Source organism: Lotus japonicus, chromosome 2 (assembly GCF_012489685.1).
Source record: "Lotus japonicus ecotype B-129 chromosome 2, LjGifu_v1.2".
In the NCBI taxonomy this organism is placed as follows: Eukaryota; Viridiplantae; Streptophyta; class Magnoliopsida; order Fabales; family Fabaceae; genus Lotus; species Lotus japonicus.
Window position 1 is genome coordinate 63,296,856 of NC_080042.1, and position 26,783 is coordinate 63,323,638.

Below are 26,783 nucleotides of genomic sequence, written 5' to 3' on the forward strand. Positions count from 1 at the left end.
GTTGTTTGGATGAGAGTAGTGGAATAATAGCAGGAATGAAGATGGAACAGAATATAGCTGCCAAGGTCTATTGCGACAATATCTCATCAACCATTAAACTTTCTTAAAATCCTTGTTCCTGGGTAAGACCAAAGGTTACTCGCCACAGGTGTTCGTAAGTGGTAAATGGTTGACCATGAAATGTGCTTAATTATCATGAGCATTAGCAAGGATCGAATCAGAGACCTCATGGTTAAGGGATAAGGTGAACAACCACCACGCGACACCTCGTGGTTTGTTCAATTAAGTTTAGTTTAAGGGAGAGTGTGTTAGCTAAATATGCCTGAATTACTGAAGTTGTCCTAGGAGTTTGTTTGATTCATTATATTACTGTTAGTAGTGTACCTTATTTTTAGGAAGAAGTTCAGGGATATTGAGTTGTTAGCATGTGGCAGTGCTGCTATGTTTTAGCAGTTTTGGTTGAACTTGAACTCTATTTAAATTGTATCATGTATCAGTTTTTGTGGCGCTAACCTTGCTTGAACATTTTTCAAGTGAGAATGAGTGTAAACTGTACCATGTGAAAATGGTGCTAAACTCATTAAGCACATTAAGTCATTAACCAAATAAAATATGATGCATCTATTAAGAAATCTGAATGATAAACCTGCAGATATTAACCAGAATATAACAAATTTTAAATAAATGAAAATCAGGGTAAAGATAGAGATAACCAGAAAAAGTTCTAATGAATAATGATGATATTTTTTTTGGACAAAGATTCTAATGATGATTGATAATATTGTTTTTGTGTACTCAAGTGAGGGTTTGCTTCTAATTTCTAGTAGGATTGGATCAACCGATCAAGTACCACCAAAATGCGTGTTTTGTTTTTTTTGAAAAGTCCAAATATGAATATCCAAATAGTTAGAAGAATAATGGGCCTGTTAAGAATCAGCCTAATTTGAATTTTGATCCTGAGCTTAAAACCCAAAGTAGAGCAGTAACCAAGTGTTTGATGTTAACATCAGTAATTATCTGTTATACAAATCTAGACATTTATTGCCAAACCATACTAATTTGATCATTTTGATAGCATCTAGCCACAAACAAGTAATCATCATATGCACTGCAATATTTTCTAAAGAATGGAATACTTTGGAATCATCACCTTTATGTCTTCCATCCTGAAATGGCTATGATCTTAACAGCATACCATTGGACAACCAATCTGTTAGTTGCGATAAGCTAAAAAACAGAGAACCTTTCAAAGACATTAGCATGAAGAGGCCCATCCCCAGCTACACATATTTAATGATACTTGTCCATTATAAATGTGAGGAATAAACCCTCTCCCAAAAATAATCACATCATTTTTAGTTTATAATTTTCATGTCTCATTTTCTCATTTTTTATTTTTCTCTTAATTTTTATATTCAAATCCAAGCTATTTTTTTAGGAAAATTTGGGTGGTATGGCTCCGGTCACCACCATGGACTAGAGCATGTCTTCAGCCGCTTATACAAAACATATCACCCACCAATATTGCCATTGAATACATAAGCATTTTTTTTTTGGGTACATGGAGACATAAGCTTCTGCGAAGAAAACAAGTCATTAGAAGTTATTAACTTTTTATTGTATGAGACACATATATAGTAATATAGTATAATTATTTTATGTCGATTAGATATATTTTTTTTATGGATGTGGATTAGATATTCATTTCTTAATATTTATGTTAATTTATTAATTAATATTATACAATATTAAAGAGATATATTAAATTATTATTGAGTCGATGACGATCGAATCATTCGGTTTAACGAGAGGTTCAATTTTTTAAACATATAATTTATAAATGAATAGCACCCTTTTATGTCCACATCCAAAAATAAAGGACTCCATTTACTATACAGGCCGGTTACAATATATGATAGTGCCCCTCCCCTGCTTTCAAGCTAGTATCTAACAAACCAACATAGTTTCATAATTTGGTCAATTTCAAGTGTTTTCTCTCCTCCTTGAGTTTCATTTCCTTTGAATCCTCCTCTTGATTAAGGGTGATTGATTCATATATGTGTATATGGCTGCTGATGCATTTGATGAGCAGTGTGATTACCTGTTCAAGGCTGTTCTGATTGGAGACTCTGGAGTTGGGAAATCAAATCTGATCTCAAGGTTTGCAAAAGATGAGTTCCGTTTGGATTCAAAGCCCACGATAGGTGTCGAATTCGCTTACCGGAACATTAAAGTCAGAGATAAGCTCATCAAAGCTCAGATATGGGACACTGCCGGCCAAGAAAGGTAAACTAACTAACTCATGCTCCCTCTCTCTTCTCACTTCGTTTTCATCATCAACCACTTCATGTATTTGCATGTTTAGATATTAATTAAGTGCAACGTGAACGAACCAATTTCATTCACTTTTTATTATCTAAAGTGCGTGTTTGCTAACATCTGTTTGCATTGATTTATTATTAGATTTCAAACATAGCCGGTGTATTTTGTTTCTTTGATTGGCCTTCAATTTGACACTTTACTTGTTTTTTCTATGGTTTACCCTCTTTTTTTTTTTTTCTTATCAATGGTTAACCAAATTCATGAAAACCCTTTTTTGAATATGTAGAATGCAGAGACCAGAACTGAATCAGTTGCATGGTACTCTAGTTTTTCGGTCTCTGTTTTGGATGTTGTTATTTTCTTCCTTTTTTTGTGAACGTTTTTCTCCACCTGGAATTTTTAATTTTCAAAGTCGGTGTTCTTTATGCTTGCTTAGTCTAGAAGAAATGAATGAACTAAGCTAACTAACTTGTATATAATTAGTCTTTCAATCATGTCCCACTTACTATCCTTAAAATCCCTTATCTACTTCCCCACAAACATCTTTGCCCCACCCCCTTTTGTTTTTTTCGCATTTTTGGGTGCTAATTTTGTGTTGTTTGTTTTTTATTGGTGACTACAAATAAGAACTTATCTGAAAAAGTTAATTTGTGTTTATCTTAAATAATTATATAAAACATTTTTAATTAAATTGTAGGAGGCTAAGTTTTTTTACATTTGCAAGTGTCGGGAATCAAACCCCGAATTACTTGCTTAATGAACGAAGTGTTGAACTACTAAGTCAACTTATTTTATTAATTATATAAGTATCTTGTGACCTACTTATATAAGTTATAAAAAAATTTAAGCTTAATTTTATTTTAATTTATCAACTTATTTTATTAATTATATAAGTATTTTTTTTTAAAAGAATTATATAAGTATCTTGTGACCTACTTATATAAGTTATAAAATATTTTAAGCTTAACTTTTTTTAATTTATCGAATTTTTTAAGTATTTCTGCTGGGTTAAAAAAAGTATTTATATGTGTACCTTAATGCTTATTATTTTGTTTATCCAAACACACATTTCACATAAAAGGAGGGCAAAAATGGAAAAGAAAAATACAACAATTTTTTTAACTGTTTCCCACTCATCGGTGATAGTGATCATATCTTGAATTTGATTATATAAAAAAAATATAGAAGGCAACAACTAATATTAATGTGCCAATTGAGTACAGGTTTGGTTTTGTGGTGAAAACCAAAACTATAACTGGAATCCTTTCAGCCGTGGGACCTTTGATGACACTAGGATTATCATAAAATGAATCGAAATCTAAGCTTTGACATTGGATTCATATTTGTTTATACTTTTTGTTCTGTACTAGGGCAAGCTTATGTAAGAGAAAGACAAAAGGTAAACCCTAGCAGAGCACTAAAATAGCAAAACTACCATAAAAGGAATATTCTCATTAATGCTGAAAAAGTTGGTCTCGTACAAGTGGATGACCTCCCCTTTTATAGAGGGGGTGGTCATGATATGGATCTTTCCTATATTTGGGTCTGACAATCAGGGCCCAAATCCCCGTACACATAAGACAAATCCAAAGGAATCTTCCAGCTGGCTTGTGGGTCCATCACCTAAGGGAGGGCAATGAAGCTCGTCATGTTGCCTTTCCCGCCTTGGCTATCGTCAATGGTTTATTGTTCATTTTGGGCGGGACATAATCTTCTTTATGTCCCGCCCAGTCCACATGCCCCCAAGACATGAGACTCGAGTAAAGAGTTGAAATGTCTTCATCATGTTACCTAGTAGTTCGCCTCTATTGTTTATTCGTTCATCGCCATTTTACCTTCGTTGTTACATCGCCATTTTCACGCTTCGCCACCTTTGTTGCCGTTTCAAAGATATGTCGCCATTAATCATAACCGTCAACCACGTCTTTTCAACTGACGCACGTATCCTTATTTTCCGGGATTTCGTCATCATTTGTTATAAATGCAATCTTCAGTTGCGCGTCTCGAGGAGTAATGTCTTTTCGCTTCCTAACTTTTCGAATTTCAAATCCCACGATCCCACGATCTTCCCCCACTCATTCTCTCTCTTCCTTTCTCTCTATAAAATCCCCTTTTCACTTTTCATTTTTCACTTTTGCTCTGAAAACCCTTTTCACCGCAGCTTTCATTCTCTTCTTTGAACTCCGGTGAACCTTTTCTTCCTCCGGCCGTCGTCATTGCGCGGTGCTCCCCTATCGCCGACGTTCTCCTTTCTCAAATTCACGTTTCTCCCTCTGGTTAGTTTTTCTCTTTCTTGAGACTCTTCGTTTACTTCTTTTTTCTGACTCTGTTCATCTTCTTTCTTCTTTTAACTCTGTTCGTCTTCTTTTTACTTTTAACTCTGTTCATCTTCTTTTTATGAAACTGCCTCGCATGTCTTTACCAAACGCTAGCCTTTCTTCCCTAGAACTTTCTTCACCCTCCACGGAGGAGGAAGTTGTCGCCCCTTCTATAATTGAAATTCATTCCTCGCCTTCTACCCATGATGATTCCGGTCCCGCCGGCTCTGTAGACTCAATTCTCTCCTCTAACGGAGATTTGTCTTCACCTGAATGGCGCTCTGACGTGCATTTAGTTGAAGATAAATGTCTGTTGCATTCTATCTGGAGCAGCGTTGGGAGCATTAGTTCGCTTCGAATTTCTGCTCAAGGGTTCACGAAGATAGATCCCGCCACCTCGAATAATGAAGATCATCTGTTGAATGTCCTCCCATGTGGCGAAGATGACTGTGTTCTGTTGCGTAAAGAACCAGACGATGGATCGCCCGATTTTTTCTTTGTTTATGGCTACTTCTTCTTAGATTTAAACATTAAACTTCCTTTCTCGCCGTTTATATGTCACGTTCTTTCTTTTCTGAATGTGGCGCCTTGCCAACTCCAGCCCAACGCCTGGGGTTTCCTCCGCTGCTTTGAAATTCTTTGTGAACACTTGAGTTTCACTCCAACCTATCCCTTGTTCTTCCTTTTCTATAAATCAGTCACCACTAAACCTACTTCTGTGAAATGGGTTCCACTATTAGCCCGTAAGAACATGAGTCGGTTTACCGCCCTTAAAAGCCATTACAAAGTATGGCAGAAGAAATACTTTAAAGTTGTGGAGTCGCCCGAAATAAAGAACTTGTTCCGAGATTCTGACAATAACCCCCTCTTCCCTTTTTACTGGACAAAGAACCCTCGCCGAAAAATATCTGTTTCATACGACGCCTTGGATGAATCTGAACAAGGCGTCGCCGATTACCTCCGCACACTACCAGTAATTTCCGGTCACGACTTGATTGAGGCGTCGAAATCCGGCACTTTAAATCAATTTTTTAGTAAGTTTATAATCTTTGTACGTAACTTCTTTTTCTTTTTGTTCATGTATCTCGTCTAATTGATGTTTTCCGTACAGCTACGATGGGAAAAGGCAAGGTTGACGCGAACCCACTCAAGATGAAGGAGTACCTCGCCCAGTCTGCTGCGGCGGCGAAAAAGAGGGCCGCCGAAACTGAGCAGAAGAAGAAGAATGAAGGTACCTCGGGTTCTGACAACGTCAGGGACCCTAAACGTCAAAAAACTTCAGGTGCTGCTGGTGGTAAGCCTCTCCACCAATCAACTCTTGATTCAAAAAGTCGTCCCGCTGAGAAAAAGAAGGGACATGACAATGTCCCGCCCCCTCAACAAGATTCAAGCACGCTGATCAACCGCCCATCAACTCCATTTGGCCAGGCTGGGCCTAGTTCAGCCATTGGTGGCGAAGCTCCTCCCCCCTTGCTGAGCTTGTCGGATCCTCACTTCAATGGGCTGGAATTCATGACCCGTACTTTTGACAACCGGATTCACAAGGACATTTCCGGTCAGGGTCCCCCCAACATTGCTTCCATGGCGATCCATCACGCACTGTCTGCCGCCAGTACTGTAGCGGGAATGGCTCAGTGTGTGAAAGAGTTGATCTCAGCCAAAAACCGTTTTGAGAAGAAGGCAGCTGATTACAAGACAGCCTATGAACGGGCTAAAACTGATGCTGAGACCGCCAACAACAAGCTGAAATCTGCTGAGGAGAAGTGTGCTAAATTAACTGAAGACTTGGCTGCTTCGGACCTGCTTCTTCAAAAGACCAAGTCTCTTAAAGAAGCCATAAATGACAAGCACACTGCCATTCAAGCCAAATATCAAAAGTTGGAGAAGAAACATGATCGCCTGAATGCTTCCATCCTAGGGCGTGCTTCTCTCCAATATGCTCAAGGCTTTCTGGCGGCCAAAGAGCAGATCAGTGTAGTTGAGCCGGGCTTTGATCTTTCCCGCATTGGGTGGCTGAAGGAGATCAAGGATGGTCAAGTAGTTGGTGATGATGACATTAGCCTCGATCTCCTTCCCCAATTCAATGATGAGAGTGAGCCTGAGGAAGATGGCGAGGATGGGAATGAGCAGCACAGGAATGAGGATCAAGGGAAGGAAGATCCTCAAGCTGGGACAAGCCAGGGCAACAACGCCAACAACGAGAACCTGGCTTGAATTTGTTTTTATTTTACGAAGTTGAAATTTTTCTTTGGGCATTGCCCTGTTTTATTTTCATTCCAAATCATGTATGGGCATCGCCCCCTTTTTTCTACTTTAAATGGATATCATCTTAAGTTCATTCGTTGTTTTTAGTTGTTCCCAACTTTCGTTGTTATATACCTTAGCCGATTTTTCGACGAGGCTTGGTTTCTAGTGGCCACTAGAATTGCCAAGGCTTTTAACTTTTGAAGGCGATACTTTCTTATTCCGAAAGGTTTACTCGCGGTATTGCATACCTTGATACGATTTGCATTGCATGAACTCGTAATAAAAATTCAAAACATATATGATTCTGTTGAAATGATCTTTTCATTAATTTTCTTTCGTATGGGAACAATTGTCCCTTCATTACAATTGTCGCCTCATTAAAAACCTTTCCAAAGAAAGGGAAAAAGAGTGCGACTTTGTTCACATTTGTTGTTTCTACTAACTAAAATACTGCTTTAGATGAGAGGCGTTCCATGTTCGTGGAACCTTTTGACCGCTTAGTTGTTCCAACTTATAAGCTCCTCCTCCAACATCGCCAATAATCCTGTAAGGCCCGCCCCAGTTGGGTGAGAGTTTGTTGTGTTTATCGGGCATTGTATTTTTTCGGAGCACTAAGTCTCCTACCCTCATTTTTCTTGGCACCACTTTTGTTGAGAATTTTCTTGCCACCTTCACTTTTCCCGCCTCATTTCTTATGTGGGCCTCTCGTTGTTCCTCGGGCAGCATAATTAGATTTGCTATTAAGTTTTCTCCGTTGTCATTTTCATTAAACCGAGCCACTCGCCAATTTTGATTTTCAATTTCCACTGGGAGCATGGCGTCAGTTCCATAAGTTAGACGATACGGGGTTTCCTTTGTGCTTGACTGCTCCGTGGTGTTGTATGCCCAAAGAACGCCTGGTAGTTCCTCCGCCCAAAGCCCTTTTGCCTCATCCAGTTTCTTCTTTAAACCCTTCAGGATAACTTTGTTAGCCGATTCAGCCTGCCCATTGGTCTGTGGATGTTCTACAGAGGCAAATCGCATCTCGATTCCCATTTCTGTACAAAATTCTCGGGTAACACTACTTGTGAATTGTGTTCCGTTGTCCATTACTAATGCCCTGGGAACCCCAAATCTACAAATAATCCTTCGCCATAAGAAGCTCCTGACCTTAGCGGCCGTGATAGTTGCTACTGCCTCAGCCTCTATCCACTTAGTGAAGTAATCAACCGCGACGATGATGTACTTCATTTGTGCCTTCGCCACAGGGAATGGTCCTAAAATATCGGTCCCCCACATGGCGAACGGCCAAGGCGCCATCATGGTTGTTAATTCTTCTGGTGGAGCCTTGTGTAGGTCAGAAAAGACTTGACATTTTTCACATTTCTTAACATACTCCAAACAATCCTTCTTCATCGTTGGCCAATAGAATCCTGCTCTTATCACCTTAACTGCCAAGGATCGCCCGCCAATATGACTAGAACACACGCCTTCGTGGACTTCCGCCATTATTCCGAGGGCGTCCTTGATATCGACACATTTGAGCATAGGAGACATGATTCCTCGCCGATACAACTCTCCATCCACCAGTGTGTAAAAACTGGCTTCCCTTCGTTTTGCTCTCGTGTTCAAATCATCCTCCTTTGGTGGGTTCTCTAAGAAGGTTTTAATCGATTCCATCCAAGATACCTCGCCCTCACTGACTGACTTTACAGCTTTCAACTTTATTTCTACCAAATCAATGCTCGGGCGAGGCAGGGTTTCTTGAATGACTGTCTGGTAGTTGCCCAATTTCCCTGTGCTTGCCAACTTTGCCAACACATCAGCCCTCTCATTTTGTCCCCTCGGGACATGTTCTATTTTGATTTCTTTGACCTCCATCATCAATCTGCGCACCACTTCCAAATATTTGGACAGTTGCGGATCCTTCACCTGGTACTCACCTTTCACTTGTTTAACCACTAACTGCGAATCTCCTTTGATAAATAACTTCTGGACTCCCAATTCAATGGCCAACCTTAAGCCGGCAATTAGAGCCTCGTACTCAGATTGATTATTGCTCGCCTTGAACTCGAACTTGAGAGACTGTTCAATGATCATTTTATCTGGACTTTCGATTGTTATTCCCGCCCTACTTCCAGTGTTATTAGAGGATCCATCCACAGACAGGACCCATTCTCCTTGAGTCTTCTCTCCTTCAGTGGGTGTTAATTCCGCCACGAAGTCAATTAAACTCTGGACTGTGACTTGGCCCCTTGGCTCATATTGTAAGTCATACTCTGACAGCTCAACCGACCAGCTAACCAATCGCCCTGATAAATCAGGCTTCTGAAGTACTTGCCTTAAGGGAACATCAGTTTTAATTTTGACTTGGAAACTTTGGAAGTAAGGTCTGAGGCGCCTTGCAGTTTTCAGAATCGCCAAAGCCGCCTTTTCAATTTTTTGGTACCGCAATTCTGCCCCCTGTAAAGTATGGCTCACGAAATATATAACTTTCTGCTTTTTTCCTTCTTCCTGGAGCAAAACCGTACTTACCGCCTTGTCAGTAACCGCCAAATAGAGCACTAATGGAACGCCTGGTGTTGGCTTGGAGAGTACCGGTAATGTGGCCAATGTTTCTTTCAATTTGGTAAAAGCTTGTTCGCATTCCTCTGTCCACTGAAACTTTGAATTCTTTTTTAAACATGTGAAGAACGGGGCCGCTTTGTCACCCGCCATTGGCAAGAAACGTGACAAGGCGGCCATTCGCCCTGTCAAACGCTGAACCTCCTTTATACTTGTTGGGCTTTTCATTTCCAAGATCGCCCTTCCCTTATCTGGGTTTACTTCTATTCCTCTTGATGTTAACATAAATCCCAAGAATTTTCCTCCCTGGATCCCAAAAGAACACTTCTCAGGGTTTAACTTCATTTGATATGTTCTTAACTGATCAAACGCTTCTTTAAGGTCGCCGCCATGATCACTAGCCCTGGCGGATTTTACAATCATGTCATCCACATACACCTCCATATTCCTGCCTACTTGCTTTGAAAAAATTTTGTCCATGAGCCGTTGGTACGTAGCTCCTGCATTCTTCAAACCAAAAGGCATTGTCTTGTAACAATAGTTCGCCTGATTGGTCATGAATGCTGTACTTTCCTCATCCGAGGGATGCATCATAATCTGATTATAGCCCGAATAAGCGTCCATGAGACTTAAAAGTTCATTCCCTGAAGCTCCATCCACAAGCTTGTCAACATTGGGAAGTGGGTACGAATCTTTGGGACACACTTTGTTCAGGCTCGTGTAGTCCGTGCACATTCGCCATTTCCCATTGGCCTTCTTGACCATTACAACATTGGCGAGCCACGTTGGGTACTGTACCTCACGGATGAAGCGGGCCTTGATCAATTTTTCAGTCTCTACTTGCACAGCCTTGTTCTTTTCTTCACTCATTCTTCGCCTTGGTTGGATGACCGGGGTCGCCCCTGGTCGTATGGCTAGCTTGTGGGTGATCACCTTGGGATCAATCCCTGGTACATCATTGATGGTCCATGCGAAGAGATCTAGATTATCACCCAGAAGGGTGATTAGTCTGTCCTCTTGTTCTGTTGTCAACCCACTGCCAATCTTTAGAAACTTGTCCTTGACTTGCACCTGCTTGGTTTCTTCCAGCGGTTGTGGGCGAAAATCATCAGCATCATCTCTTGGGTCCAAGCTAAATCCTTCTTGTGGGAAGATTTCTGTAATTCGGTGGCTCTCCTTTGCGGCCTTCCGCCCATAGAGCGCCACGCTCCTCAAATAGCATTCCCTTGCTGCATTCTGGTCTACACGCAATATCCCGACCTTCCCGTTGCAGGCGGGATATTTAACAGTTAAATGAGCAGTTGAGATGACCGTGCAGACCTTATTGAGGGTGTCTCGCCCCAAGAGTACGTTGTAATTGGCTCTACACGCCAATACTAAGTACTTTACTTGAAACTTCTTGACAAACTCTCCTTCTCCAAAGGCAGTCGGAATTTCGACGTATCCCCGCACACTGACACGGTCTCCTGTGAATCCCACCAAAGTTCCCCTGTATGGTTTCAAATCTGATTCCTTTAGTCCCAGGCGATCAAAGGCGTCTCCATAGATGATGTCTGCCGAAGATCCCTGGTCTAAGAATACTTTCTTTGTCACATAATTGTTAACCCTAATTGTTACCACAATTGGATCGTTGTCATGGGGAATTACATGCGCAAAATCCTGAGGGGTGAATATAATAGGGGAATGATTCACCCAACACTCGCCTTCGTTCGACTCCTGTACTGAGTGTACTGCCGCTACGTAGCGTTTTCTAGCCTTACTTGAAATTGCACCCCCGCCAAATCCTCCTGCAATAGATGAGCATTCCCCAGCAGGATCGCCCAACTCTTCAACTATCTCTTTACCTTTACCTTTGTCCCCTTGAGTGATTTTAGCTACCTCCGGCGCTGCTATGTCTTTGACAAAGTTTGCCAAATGGCCAGCTTTAATCAAGCGATCAATTTCCCGCCTTAAATTCCAGCAATTATCTGTCGTATGCCCCAACGCTCTGTGGTACTCGCACCACCTATTGGTGTCCACGTTAGCTGGCGGTCGCCGTGGGGGTGGTGGGTACTGCACAACGTTGGTCTGTCCAACCGCCCTTAAAATGGTACTTAAGGGTGCATTCAACTTAGTAAGTGGGATTGGCGTTGGCGAAGCACCAGGCTGACCAGCTGTGGCAGCAGCGGGACCTTGTGAATTTCTGTGCCATGTATTTTGAAAGCCAGGTTTAGAGTTGTGGTATGGTCCCGGTCTTGGTACGCGGGGGGTTTGCGCTATCCTGGTTTCCTTCCCCGCCTTAGATTTGTCTTGTGAAACACCGCCAGATTGAGACTGCTTACGTCCTTCCTCTCTTTCTTGTTTCTTCTGGTCATCTTGCTCAATCAATATGAACTCTTGAACACGAGCGCGAAGATCCATCATATCCTTCGCCGGTCGCCTTGTTAAGTCTCTATTCAAATCTCCCGCCCGAAGGCCATTTTTGAATGACGCCAAACAGACATCTGGATTTTCATCCTCCAACTGCACCGCCATCTTGCTGAAGCGTGCCATGTAGGTTTTTAATTTCTCGCCTGGTTGCTGATGTATGCTGATAAGATCAAACATTGTTGCTTTTGTGGTTTTATTGGCGGAAAATTGAGTCAGAAACTTAGTGGACAGATCAGTGAAATTATCAATGGAGAAGGGCGGTTGTCGAATGAACCACTGCATCGCCATGCCCTTGAACGTGGAAGGCAATAATCGACATTTTACCGCATCCGACGCCCCGCCGATCACCATTTTAGTATTGAAGTATCTAAGATGCTCCATAGGATCAGATTCGCCCGAAAAGGCGTCTAATGCCATGGTTTGCAGGTGCTTTGGAATGTCCACCCTAGTGATGGCTGGAACAAAAGGTTGGAATTCAACTACATCCTCCGCCTCCAGGCGTTGTTCTTGCTTAAAATTCTGCCGCTGAGTAAGATACTCAACTTGGGCTTGCAACTGCTCGTTTTGGGACTGCACCTTCTGCAAGGTATCTAACATTTGTTGCAAAGCCGCAGGCGTGATACCTGTCACTGCCTCTTGCACTCTCCGTGGAGCAGTTGTTTTAAGATCTTCCAAGTTCACGTAGTCAGGCGGCGTTGAACGCCGCCGAACACCTGGATCTGATTTAGCGATCAGATCTGAAGGTCTTCCCGGAGCTGCATTCACCAATGACGCCGGCGACGGCGCCACTGAGTGGACCCCCTCCGAGGAAGCTTCCTGCTCTTGGTCGTCCAGTACGGGACGGTTGTTGTTTCGTCCGCCGGCGCGACCGCCGTGTCGACCACCACCGCGCCGGCGATGATCGCGCCGACCTACGCCGTATGAACGAGTCTCCATGGCTCGCGATTCCTCCTTCTGTCACCGGAAGAGCTGAGTCTTCCCCACAGACGGCGCCAATGTTCTGTACTAGGGCAAGCTTATGTAAGAGAAAGACAAAAGGTAAACCCTAGCAGAGCACTAAAATAGCAAAACTACCATAAAAGGAATATTCTCATTAATGCTGAAAAAGTTGGTCTCGTACAAGTGGATGACCTCCCCTTTTATAGAGGGGGTGGTCATGATATGGATCTTTCCTATATTTGGGCCTGACAATCAGGGCCCAAATCCCCGTACACATAAGACAAATCCAAAGGAATCTTCCAGCTGGCTTGTGGGTCCATCACCTAAGGGAGGGCAATGAAGCTCGTCATGTTGCCTTTCCCGCCTTGGCTATCGTCAATGGTTTATTGTTCATTTTGGGCGGGACATAATCTTCTTTATGTCCCGCCCAGTCCACTTTTCGTTCATATTTGTTTATACTTTAATTAAAACAAGTGCTCATTCAACACGGTAATGCATTGAATTGTCCAATATTTGTCTTAATGTGTGTTTGAATCAAATTACTTTGAAAATGTAATATGGTGCACCAACAAAATGTACCTACTACTGTAGGTTGCTTGACGAATAGAATGTGATAACTAAATGTTAAAACATGAGGTGAGGCCATATATAATATATATAATTTAAACATGTGATAATTAATTTAATGCCATTAGGTAAAAACTTTAACTTGCTTATAGGCACCATTTGAGGTGACTTTTAATTTTGAAATTTAAAATATTAAAGTTAGTTTTGAACTTTATAATTTTAGTTTAAGCTTTTTGTGTTTTTATTTCAAAAAATTGCTGTAATTTTTTTGAATTCGATAAGTAAGATTTCCATTATTTGGAACATTTTACAACTATCACCCGAAACATCTACCACCATTATTGTCTAATGACAGTGTGATAACAATACCGTATCCATTTTGGAACAATAATCAACTCAATTACCGTGTCCACCCATCTCTTAGCCCGAATAAATTTAGCTTTTGGAAAATCTAGAAGAAATGACAAATGGATCCAATATTAGCTTATTAAGGAGTTTAGACATAGGTAAAAATCCAAACTCATCAAATTAAAGCTAATTAAAGAGAGTACACCAAAAGCAGAGAAAATTAAATCACTGAGGTATGACATCTCTTGAAGAGGATGAATGACGTTTTCACAAGAGTAAAAGATCATTTAATAGAATAAAATATGACTCAAATATGGGCTTTATTGCTTGGTCACACTATAATAATATGTTCTTGTTCTTTAGCTGTATGGAGTGGATCAAGACCAAAGATCAAGCATATTCGTCGTCAGGAATTTCTCCTCCTTTTTCGTAATATCTAGTACTATGTGCTAACATGAAATCATTATTTGATATTCACTATTTTTTATACTTTTACTCATTTGAATTGATATTTAATGAGTTTTTTTATTTCGTAACATTTAGTACTATGTGGTGATGAATCTCATCAAGTTATCCATGTAGAGATATAAAAGCTCATTAAATATCGATTCAAAGGAGTAAAAGGTAAAAATATAAAAAATAGTAAATATCAAATCATGATTTCATGTTATCACATACTACTAGATGTTACGAAAATGGTGGAGAAATTCCTGGTGAATATGATTGATCTTTGGTCTTGATCCACTCCATACTGCCAAAGAACAAGAACCCATTATTATAGTGTGACCAAGCAATAAAGCCTCTATTTTAGTCATATTTTACTCTATTAAATGATTTTTTACTCTTGTGAAAATGTCATTCATCCTTTTCAAGAGATGTCATATTCTTCCTCGTGATTTAACTTTCTCTGCTTTTGGTGTACTCTCTTTAATTAGCTTTGATGAGTTTGGATTTTTACCTATGTCTAAACTCCTTAATAAGCTAATATTGGTTCCATGTGCCAGTTCTTCAAGATTTTCCAAAAGCTAAATTTATTCGGGCTAAGAGATGGGTAGCCACTGTAATTGGTGGTGGAAGATTCTAGGTGGCATGGTAGTCACAGAAGATGTCAGTTAGTGATGGATTTAACAACAATGACGGAAGGTTTTGAGCAAAGTAGTACTGAAATTTTGATTTTAAGGGTATTTTTGTGATACTTTTCCCCGAATAAGCTTGTCATTTCAGCGATTTATGTAGGTGTAATTTTTGAAGAATGTCAAAATGACCGGTTTATACAGTTGCAGAAGATATCAAATAATATAAAGATCAAATTTCCAATTTCCAATATACTCATAAAATAATTCCAACATATATACATGATAGTGTATTAGTATTTCTCAATTCTCAGTCTAAAAAATAGAGTAAGGTTGGGCGAGGCGGGTCCAAGACAAGGATTGAACATGTTCAGCTTCTGCATAAGAAAGCAAAGCTGAAAATGATTGGGAGTAACATGAATATGATTAGGAGTAAGAACAAAAATCAAGTCGGCTATCAATAGGCTGAAATACATGTGAAATGTTGCAAGTTCTGGTCACCAACCCCACTATCAATATCTTCTTTCTAATTGTCAATGATCTCACCTTACCTCACAGTCAGCCACCTACACCCAAATTCTATGAAAAAAATATTGTAAGGTGAACTCTACACTATAATCATGAAAAAAATCATGTTTTCTTTGCTCAGCTGAAAAAAGTGCTGACAATTATTTATACATATAGTGTTTCCACAATTAATTTTAAACTTATTGGTTCTAATCATATAGACTGGTTGCTCACTTCATCATTTAATCAAATATTCAATCCTTATTCATGAAAATATAATACATTTTATAGTCAATTATTTACCGCTTAGTGCAAGTATCATGAAGAGATTAGTCACTAATGTGGGTGGATACCCTAATCTTAATAAAAAAATCTACTAATTTTGAAGTTAAAATCAATTCTGGATAAAATCTTATGTGAGTAGCTTTTGTGTTAGAATTAATTATGGAGAGAAAGAAATCAGATCCAAACATGGCATTAAGGAATATTTAGTCTGTATGGAGTTGGTAAATAATTTTAAGTACCCCATTCGAAAAGAAAAAAAACAATTATTTTTGGTGAATTGTGAGTCAAATCACAAATGCTTTAGTTACTCTGTCATGTATAAAATAATTCTGTCATGTGTAAAATTTTACACTAAATCAAATTTCTAATGCATAAAGATGAGGATGTTTGTAAACTAGGAAAAGTTACCTTGAATTTTAAATACATAGATAATTAGTCTTTCATACATGCCCCCAAATCAAGAGAGTGTGCATGTTCTGGCATTGTATATATGCTCCATAATCACATAAAAAAGTTTTTATTTCATTTCATTTTTTATAGTACAAGTTATATCTTTTAACTAGGTCTATTTCTTAAACTTGATCTTGTGTTTCACTCTTAGAAACATGTTTATAATTTTGTGGTAGGTTTAGAGCTATCACAAGCTCATACTACAGAGGAGCCTTGGGGGCAATGCTAGTGTATGACATAACCAGGCGACCAACATTTATGAATGTGATAAAATGGTTACATGAGCTGAGAGAGTTCGGAAATGAGGACATGGTGGTTGTTCTGGTGGCGAACAAATCTGATTTGGTTCAATCAAGGGAAGTTGAGAAGGAAGAGGGAGAAGAGTTTGCAGAAATAGAAGGGTTGTGTTTTATGGAAACCTCTGCTTTGCAGAATTTGAATGTTGAGGAAGCATTCTTAGAAATGATCACTAAGATCCATGACATCATAAGCCAGAAAAGCTTGGAAACCAAAATGAATGGGCCAACAACATTAAGTGTTCCAATTGGAAAGGAGATTCAAGTAGCTGATGAAGTGACTGCTACTAAACAAGCTAATTGTTGTTCAAGATGAGAGTTTCCTTGATGAATTTTAGCTACTATCCAAGTGACTACGACTAATTCAACAATTGATTCTTCCTATTTTCCCACTTCGTATTATTTCCCCCCTTCCATTGGGCTTTTCTTTTTAATACATAATGCTCATGGCAATGTTTTATGGAAGCAGTGAATTGATGTTAAAATGTAAATTATGGTTTTCTCTTGTTAGTAGGTTCTTAGTTGTTACCAAACTTTTTGTCAAATAATTTCTTGATTGTAGGAACATTTTGTTGGATGATTTTGCTGGTGATTCTTTGTTTTGCAAGGGCCTTGCTAAATGATTCATGAAATTGTAACTTTCACTTGGAAAAACACTTAACAATTAGGAATTTTTTCTACATTAAAGAGACCGACCGATGATTCGTGATACTTGAAGAATGTTTAATGTCTTGAGGGCTTGTGTTCTCATCTTAATTGGTTGACCAAAGTTAAGTGAAGACCGACCGAGAATTATGAGATTGATTTGTAAATTGTCTTTTTGTTTATAATTTAGGAAGGCTAACCTTATTTACCAATTATGTCAACCCTAGTAAAACCCTCCAATCAAGTGATTACTAAAATGTTTGGGAATAACTGCTTAACAGTTAACACATGAGTTGAATTATGTGTTTCGCTTTAACACTCTATTCTCAACACTTACTCTTTAATTTATTGAAATTTATGTGAGGTTCATTAAAAATATTATCCACACTTCCAATTTAATAAAATCCATAACAATTTCAATTAATTAATGAGAGAATATTAGTATTTAAACAGGTTTTTTTTTAACTAGTATTTAAACATGGTTAGAATGAGTGTTGTCAGCAATCCTCAGCAATATAGATATTATGGAATGGTTCACTGATATATTATGACACTCGTATGAATAGAACATCAGTCCATATTTATAAAAACATAAAACATCAATTTAGTGGCAACACATATTAAAAAGTATTCTCAAATTTTTCCTACTCAGTATTATCCAAGTTTAATAAAAAAAATCTTCTACTAGGCGACACTAATTAAATGATTTGTCAGAAAATATTGAAAATACCATGGCTTAGTTGATAAAGACCGGTCATTTTCTCTCATAATTTTGTATGTTCGATTCTCGCTGCTGGCCTAAATAGGTGTTGGTAAATACTTTTGTAAATGATTTATGATCCCGAATGTATGTCCTGACTAGTAGTGGTGACCGGAGCCAAACACACCCAATCTTGCTTCTTTTACCAAAAATATAATATTGAAAATGCACAAATCACCTTCAAATAACTTGTCTGCAGCACGTGTTGCGACAAAAATATCATTGGCCTTGGCAGGTAGGTTGTTGAATGGTGGGGGAGTTTTGTGGCTTCTATTCTATACACTCCTCCACACACACTGCTCAATGGTTCATAATCCTCGTTACTTCTAATTCTCTTAACTCTCCTCTCCTTATCTTATGTGCAACAAATGCTGAGCCTTAAAAATCCTTAGAATTGTGGATGAATTGCATGCAATAAGAAATACACAGGTTGCTTTCTGTTGTGATTTTTGTTTTCCTTTTTTTTCAATAAAATACTTTTCTCTAAAGCCCAATGCCACATTTCTGGTGTGTGTTTCAGATAACTGCTGCTTCAGCTTGCCCCTTTTCTTTCACTTAACATGTCAAATTGCCTTTTATCTTCAGGCCCTTTCTGTATAGATGACAATGTGCTTGGATATTGGTTGGGAATATTGGTATACACCCCTTTATGACAACTTGATAACAACATGCTATGGAAATTGCACAATATATATGTAGAAAGGTTATTGACTGATTGTTTTTAATAGAAATCTTTTGTGTTGAAAATGTGTCTCATTATTTTATCTGTCTCACCGATAAAATTTTGACAAGTCAACTAAAAGTCATCATGTAAGTTTGTAACTTCTACGGCCCCATTAATGCCTTTTTTAATTGGCATGATAAGATTTTATTGTTGAGACACTATCTAAGGACAGAGATTCAGTACTCATCTTAATGTTGTCCTCCGTTATCTACCAGCTGTTTAAATTTCTATATTAACTATTAATGATTTTTTCATTCTTCCACCAGGTTAAGGTGTTTAGAATTTCATGTGCTTTCAATGCTACAATTTATTTTTTTTTCTTTTTGGTTTTTTTTTCTTCTCCCAAGTTTATACCTTCAGTTTACCTTTTGTCTGTAAAGTCAATGTTCCTTTCTGGTTTAAATGACTGGCCATAGTAAAATGAATTGGGGACCTCATGCTTAATTTCATTTCACATTATAGCCAGTCACATTTGCTGCAGCATATATTGGCAAAACCTTTAAGGGACTTTCAGAGATTACACATGGATGGAATGAAGTTTCAACAGCTCAATGGGTATGTGTAACCTTAAGCCTGCATTTTCTTTTTTCTTTTTTCCCTATTTTTTCATAGCAGACTATATTGGAGAAAAATTCATATATGATAAAAATGATCAGCTCTACAATTCTCTGACTAAAATCTCAAAGGAAGAGAAACTTGTTTCTCAAGCTTAAAATTTTTATATGGCGTGCTAGTAACACATTCCTTGCAACACACTCCCTCTTAATAGTTGAAATTCATGTTTGTGACACTAAATCGAATTGGGAGTGTGAGTCGTATGATTTTGTTGATCCCATGAACTTCAATCCATAAGAGTGTTACTAGTAAGAATTTCTCTTACTTTTATACTTTTAAAGGAAAAGCCTTTCTTGATATTGGAATTCAGCACCAAATCAACTTGAAACTTATCCTTTTTGGCTTGTGTTTCAATTTCTTTTGGTCTTGACACTCTTTATGCTATTTTCTCAATCACAAGAGCATGTTGGTAGTTCCTATTCCATTGATTTTGAAAATGTATTTAACTTTGTAAGGGCCATGCAATCTCCTCCACCAATTGTTGGACATGTAGTTAAATCGTTTATACATGGCTTTAATTAGGGTCATTACCATGATGTTCTTGATTTTATATATGGATTTGATCACAACTCAATTCAATTTTCATTTCCCTTTCCCTTTCCACTTTTTCATGTCTGCTATGCTTCCTTAGATCATTAAAGGAAATTTTATACTTATGTTCTTTTAATTACCTGCCAAAGTTTTTAAGTGTATGTTTGGATTTCCAATGAACTTAACTTGTCAAAATCTTATATCCTCAATTCATGTTGAACTCAACATGGAAAATTGTAGAGTCTCCATTAAGACCTTGAAATCACCTTGCCAAAACAAACATAGACTAATTGGTGTGTAGGAAGCATATTTATTCATTTTTCAATGTTTAAAAATGATCTTATTGCAGTAAGACATTTGAACGATTTCAATTTTAATTTCCATTTGAATGTCGTTGTGTAGTTCACCACGTATTAATGTAACTTTTGCAATGCAGGTAATATTGTTCTTGGCATGTGGAATATCTGGTAATTTGCCTTAATGATGCAATGGTTAATCATATATAGTTGGTTGTTGTGTTCCCTAATTTTTACCACTGTTTTTATTTTTACCCTTCATGTCTTTGTGTAGTGATTCTTCTGGCTCTCGTCACCGAAATTGCCAAGGCCTCTCTCTGCGATGAACAAGCTAAAAGAAGCAGTTTAGCTCCTGAAATGTTAATGCTGCCTCTTATAGCAACTAGCAAAGAAATGGACCTCAAGTCTGTCATAATAAGAATAGATCCACTGAGAGAGGATCTTGAAAGAAAAACTATACTTGTTTGATTCATTCCAGCTAGACCTTGAGTGCAACTTGAATACCTGAAAATTATAGGTTATTATTGTTATATATGTTGTTTAAATTGATTGAGAAACTTTTGTTCCTCTTTTTCTTGAGGAAGAAGAGAAGTCCAATTTTTTAAAAGAACCATATATATATATATATATATATATATATATATATATATATATATATATTATCTCCTCTGTAAGTTTCATAATAATAGTTAAAGAGTTGATTCAAATTTTGTTATAGTTGAAAGTAGCAATAATTAGTTCTACTAAATATCTTTAACTTCCTATACCACATTTTAGACAAAGATTATTGTCAGCAACAGCAAGGGGAAAATAAGAAGGCAGCCTGTCATATACAATGCAGACATTTGAAAAGATGACAACAATGCTACCAAGTAGACAGTGAAAGGGATTAAGGGAATATGTGTGATAAAATGGAAACACATGTCGAAATAGATTCCATTGACTACATAAGAACAGGTACATTATATAATACCAGAATTTAATTAGTATAATTTCTTCTGTCAGGAAGGCATTAACTGACAAACATAATATGACAAATGTTTAGAAAGTTTAGATTGCTACATAGACTGCTACTTAGGCCAGGAAAAAATAGATTTGAAATGGAAAGGAAAAGAAAGGTCATTTCACCAAGTGGATGTGTTTTATGTTGAATTGGAAACCACTTATCTTTAAATGAATTATCAATGCTGGAGACAAAAACATTCATAATAATCTATTTAGTTTTTGTCTAGCCAGCTGTGGATATGGTGAAGGCCAGGGGATAACATCTCATCAATCATCTCATGTGACCCCAATCAATAACTTGAAATGGGGTAAATGAAGTGTAAGAGATAAAGCATTCCAAATAATCAAGTCAGTTTCAGGTTACTTGGTAGAAAGACTAATAAGAGAACCATTGACTGAAAATTCTGTCAACACTAACTGAAAAATCATTTAAAGTAGAAGAAGCAGAGGGACAGCACATTGGGCAGAAAAAGGATAGTGAATAGTCTATCTTCCTTTCTATACATAAAAATCAATTGGAAAAGAATGACTGAATGGTTTTCATTAAAATTCAAAATAATGTGTAACTAAAGAGCATCTTACCTAGTTTTACACTTTAAGTATAGCTCTGGCAATACTTTCACTAACCAGTCTTCATGTTCATTCTTAAGCTTTCCATAAGTAGGAGGGTGCCTGTATGCTTCAATAAGTTCTGGCTCGACAGGATCACTACCTTTGTCTCTAAATTCCTTGCATAATGCAAATGCGGCGTCAAGTTTATATGTTTTGCATAAATCATTGAATAAGGAATCATAAGTGATTCTGTTAGCTGGTTGAGTTTCATCGCTCATCTCTTCCAGACGCTCGAAAGCATATAAGAATAGCCCAAAATGGATAGATGCTTGAATAAGACAACTGTATGCGTGAATATCAGGATTCACTCCTCTTGTAACCAATTTTGACCATTGTTTTGATAAAAAGAAATGATGTATTGCAAATGAATATGTCAAAGGGGAAATATATCATCCCATATGACACCTAGCAGCAAACCAACTTTAGGAAAATGGAGTCAAATAAAAAGAGATGAAGTATTGCAAATGACTGTGTCAACTTCATGTTGATTTGTTGGCTGAAACAGTAACAATGAGCTAGAACTGAAAAGAGCTATTAAAGTAGATGAAGCACATCAACAGAACATTGGGGAGAAAAAGGATAGCTATGTCAAGACTTGAAAAATCAACCATTGGTATAGTTCCAATACAAAATGAACCTGCCAACAATTAATCAAAACTAAAGTGATAGTGAGTCCATTGCATTGGTTGTCCTCTTTTCTATGTATAACTATCAAGAGGAAAGAACATGGCTGAATGGCTGTCATTAAAATTCAAAATAACAATGTATACTTAGAATAGAAAGCATCATACCTAGCTTCACTCTTACAGTAATCCTCTGGCAGGCAATTCACCAACTATCAGATTACTCATGTGGGTGGCACAGTACTAGTTCTTGAAGATCTTGATGGAAATGCGTCGGCAAAATTATGGTTTCTGCTTAAAGCATCTACTAATGTATAGTAGGTGGTTATTTTAGTTTGGTGACCTGTTTCCCGCAGCTCTTCCAGAAGCTCAAAAGCATACAAGAATCACCCTAAATCGCACAATTCGGGAATAAGAGATCTGTAGGTTTCTGCATCCGGATCGATGTTTTTAGAATGCATTTATTTATAGAGATTCACAGCTTTATCCACCATTCTAAGCTCACATAGCCCATGAATCATGATATTATATGTGTGAACATCAGGAATCTCTTCTTGTAGCCATAGTGTTGAACAAATACTGGGCCTTGTTCATTCGATTAATTTGGCAGTAGGCAACTAATAAGGTTCCACACATGCTTTTATCATCACAGCTACCACAGTGTTAGCTTGTTTCACCTTTCCTTCCTTGCAAAGGCTATGAACCAATGTATCAAATGTATAAACATCTGGTATGATGTTTTCCATTTCAATTACATTGAAGAAACCATGTTCTGGATTCAGACTAACCGAGCGGATTCAAAAGGCTTGAAAGTCCGAACAAAAGCCTAAGTGATCCGCAGACAATCTAAAAGAGTGGTGAGAAATCACCTTGGCCAAATAAAAATATGACGAAATGTTAGAGGTGACAATGGCACTGCGTTGTGAGCATTGTGATCATGGTGTAAGTATCATTTCTCCTAGGGAGATTTTAATGTGTTAGTTTGGTTTCTCATTTGTATCTACTTAATTCCTGACAGGAAAACACAAATTTACATATATGTTTGTTTAAAGAAGTGACTTACCAAGGCACGAAATGAGACTGAAAATTTGTACAATAGTTTCGGAGTTCGCTTCCCCTAGATGATTGATCTAATATCATATATTGGCAGGCAGTGAGAAATAGTCATAAATAGTCTAAAGCATCGATACAACTAACAGGGACACTTAATAATTTTTATTCATCCCTTTCAAGTTTTCCTAAAAATTAATTGCAAATTGAGAATTATAGCATTCAATGGATCACACAAGGATGAATCAACATGGGTTAGAAAGATACATGCAGGATTAATGAATCAAATAGAAGAACATTGTTATCTTTTATATCAAAGATGCATGTTTCTAAAAAACGAAAAGGGTGTAAGATTCTAATCGCAGAAAACTATATGGTAACTTTTATTTACACTTATTCTATTTTAAGATCTTTTAATTTCATAACATTTTTAATATGAATATTATGAGAAGAAACCATTCTAATAAATCTAACAGCTTTTACAATTTTATAGCAGTCAGCAGCACATTTGTAAAACTAAAACCCCATTTACATTTCAATGTAGTTCCAATGCTGATTTCAAGTTCCTAAAACACTTAATAAATAAATTAAAACTAACTAATGCTGCTTGATTGTTCTTACAAAAGCAATAACAAAGAAGATAATGGTCATCAGAGAAAATGTTATTGACACCATGATGACAAGCCCCGCACCAGCAGTAGCAGAAGTGTGACAAGCAGGGTTCGTTTGAGCCAAACCTCCTCACCCCATGCCTTGGCTTTACATTGGAGATTTTAATGATATAATTTCCCCAGCTGGCAAGCTTGGTGGTGATATTCCCAATATGCGACATTTGCAGGTTGCTAATCAAACCTGTAATGAGTGTGATTTTCATGATGTTGGTTTCTCAGGTACAGGTTCACTTGGTCTAATATGCGAGAGGCACCTCACTCAATTGAGGAATATCACCACCAAGCTTGTCAGCTGGGGAAATTATATCATTAAAGTCTCCAATGCAAAGCCAAGGCATGGGGTGAGGAGGTTTGGCTCTTTGGATAAGCTCCCAAGTCCTAGTCTTATTACTCTAAAATGGGATAATCAGGTCTAATTAGGGTTTGCAATTTCATAACCGTTGGAGCCTTTTAGAGTCACGTGAGAAGCATGTGACCTGTCCAGTCATCAAGCTCTCTGAAGAAAGTCACGTGAGACACACGTGAGGGAGCCACATCAGCTTCTCACGTTAGTTTTCTCACGGAAGGAAAACGACAGACCAAAAGTGCAACGACATGTATAGTTGGAGGACGTTTTTTGCTAATTTTGAAGTTTGGGGACGATTTTCGTAGAAAGGCAATAGTTGGGGGACCAAAAGTGCAATTAAGCCAAAAAAAAATTACTTGGACCTTACATTAATGACAATACAAATTTATTAATATTAGAGGCTAATTAAATTACTGACTATATTAAATATTAATTGTGAATCTCTTTTTTTTTTTTGGATAAGGGCACAAGGGGTGCCACCCTTAGTACAACAAAAGTGAGAAACAAAAGGACAAAACATAAAATAGAATGAGATACTAAACAGATAGAAAACAACAGCGATGAGAAGCAGAAATAGATAATTAAATATTAAAATTAGCTAATGTTTTTTTTTTGAAATGTTCATGCAATATATTAAACTGAGGGCATAGAAGCTAAAATGTCTGCGGTTACAAAAGCGTCAACCTCTGAAGGAGCCTCCTCTATCCACACGCAACTGGTGTAAGAGGAAGCGTTCCTAGCCAAAAAGTCTGCGACAACATTGTCAGAACGGCGAACAAACTCAACATAAATAAAATCAAAAGAACGACTAGAATGAAAACAATCACCAAGAATAGTAGCTAAGTAATTCCTCCCATCCGGAGGCTTCTTCCACAGGTGGAAAAGTTTGAGACAATCTGTCTCAAAACACACCCGTATAAAACCAAGGTTTATAGACAAGCCAATAGACCACTGGAGAGCTAGAGCCTCCTCCTCCACCACCGTCGATGGACGCTCCACTACCTCAGCTGCTCCATCAAGAATCAAGCCTTCATGATTTTTGGCCACCATACCTAAGCTAGAAACCGTATCAGGCTTCCACGATCCATCAAAATTCACCTTGAAGATACCTTGTGGAAGTCTCCTCCAACAGCGTTCTGCACAGGAACTGAAGAACCGAGAGCCACCGTCGAGTCTCCCACATGCTCCAGCAACAAAGCCCGCTGAATAACAACATCACAACTAAAGGGCAGCTCCTGGAAGATGAGCTTGTTGCAGGCTTCCCACAAAGTGTACGAAGCTGTCTGCCACCACGCCACAACATCAATATCTGCATCCGCCAAAAACTGTACAAGGAATTCAGTAACAGTGGAAAATTTATCCAAACGTAATGCTAATGAATGAGCAAACCAAAAACACTTTGAAACCGGACACTGTAACCAAAGATGGTTTACAGTCTCATACTCATTACAATCTCATACACTATAACACCCACTTTGTACTCCATATGCTAGACCAAGCATAGCTTGGACGCCAACCTTTCTTCGCTTTGATAAGAGACCCATTCGGGAAGTACACACCTTTAAAAATCTGTGCCAAGAGGGACTCTGGGTGGGAATAAATCTGTCACCAGTTTTTGGCTACTAGAGCTGTATTAAAAGAACGGAAGTCCCTAAATTCAAGCCCGCCATCACATTTGGAACGACGAAGATTGTTCCAATTGGTCCAATGAAGGCCTCGTTTGGAAACATCTCCACCCCAATAGAACCTGGAAATCATACTCTCAATTTCTGCACAAAGACCATTAGGAAGCATAAAGCAAGACATAACATAAGAAGGGATAGCCTGAGCTACAGATTTAATTAAAACTTCCCTCACTGACCTTGAAAGATACCCCTTTTGCCACCCCTTAAGCTTTTTCCAAACCCGGTCCTTAACAAATTGAAAAACCTGAGATTTTGACTTACCAATAATAGTTGGTAATTCCAAATATCTGTCAAAGCTTTCAACGATCTTAACTCCTAACAACTGCTTAAGCTCATAAAGACGGTTCTAAGGCACATTGCAGCTAACTGAAAGCATTGACTTGTACAGATTTATCATTTGTCCGGAAGCCCGCTCATAGGTGGCTAGAATGGTTTTCACCGTCTCTGCCTCCTGATCAGTGGCTCTAGCAAAAAGAATGTTATCATCTGCAAACAAAAGGTGATGGATAAGGCATGATAAGAGTTTGATGTATAAGCTACATGAAAATATTTAATCCACCACCACCCTCAATCGCCGCCACCACCCTCCACCTTCGCCGCCACAACCCTCCACCTCCGCCCTCATCGCCATCACTAACGCCATCTCCACCACCACCATCACCACCCTCCACCACTGCCACCACCATAGTTGCTGCCATCACTATCGGAACTGCCACTGCCTCCACCGACTCATTCACTACTAACCATACAAGGTTGCCCAGGGCGGCTAAGATCTCAAAAGACCTTCCATATGGCTTCCTAAAGACTTTGAGAGACCATTATGATAGATACCAAGTCTATAAGTATAGGTGTAGTCGTTGATTTACGCATGCATTATTCATTGGGAAAACTTAGAGTTCTTCTTAGGTTTTGAGA

At 38.4% G+C, this 26,783-nt stretch overlaps 3 protein-coding genes across 3 annotated transcripts; 2 read left to right on the forward strand and 1 right to left on the reverse strand.

Annotated features, from left to right (window-relative positions):
* Positions 1-1,878: 1,878 nt before the first annotated feature.
* Positions 1,879-16,885, forward strand: LOC130738797 (ras-related protein RABA6a-like). Its single transcript, XM_057590950.1, has 2 exons — positions 1,879-2,286; positions 16,186-16,885. Exons 1-2 carry the CDS (start codon positions 2,066-2,068, stop codon positions 16,619-16,621), a joined length of 657 nt encoding a protein of 218 aa, XP_057446933.1. The 5' UTR covers positions 1,879-2,065; the 3' UTR covers positions 16,622-16,885.
* A 1,043-nt stretch (positions 16,886-17,928) lies between these two features.
* On the forward strand, positions 17,929-20,465 carry LOC130735539 (uncharacterized). Its single transcript, XM_057587488.1, has 5 exons — positions 17,929-18,139; positions 18,231-18,345; positions 18,897-18,989; positions 20,017-20,047; positions 20,151-20,465. Exons 2-5 carry the CDS (start codon positions 18,271-18,273, stop codon positions 20,342-20,344), a joined length of 393 nt encoding a protein of 130 aa, XP_057443471.1. The 5' UTR covers positions 17,929-18,139; positions 18,231-18,270; the 3' UTR covers positions 20,345-20,465.
* Positions 20,466-24,816: 4,351 nt separating this feature from the next.
* LOC130736818 (uncharacterized) lies at positions 24,817-25,233 on the reverse strand. The gene has a single exon (XM_057588600.1). The coding sequence runs from the start codon at positions 25,231-25,233 to the stop codon at positions 24,817-24,819; it is 417 nt and encodes a 138-aa protein (XP_057444583.1).
* Between the last annotated feature and the right edge of the window lie 1,550 nt (positions 25,234-26,783).

Bases quoted from the DNA above. Each gene is read 5' to 3' on its own strand.
- LOC130738797 (XM_057590950.1), top strand. From the start codon at position 2,066: ATGGCTGCTGATGCATTTGATGAGCAGTGTGATTACCTGTTCAAGGCT. The intron at 2,287-16,185 runs GTAAACTAACTA...ATTTTGTGGTAG, and splicing joins GACACTGCCGGCCAAGAAAG to GTTTAGAGCTATCACAAGCT.
- LOC130735539 (XM_057587488.1), top strand. From the start codon at position 18,271: ATGTCAAATTGCCTTTTATCTTCAGGCCCTTTCTGTATAGATGACAAT. The intron at 18,990-20,016 runs GTATGTGTAACC...TTTGCAATGCAG, and splicing joins AAGTTTCAACAGCTCAATGG to GTAATATTGTTCTTGGCATG. The intron at 20,048-20,150 runs GTAATTTGCCTT...GTCTTTGTGTAG, and splicing joins CTTGGCATGTGGAATATCTG to TGATTCTTCTGGCTCTCGTC.
- LOC130736818 (XM_057588600.1), bottom strand. From the start codon at position 25,233: ATGGTGGCCAAAAATCATGAAGGCTTGATTCTTGATGGAGCAGCTGAG.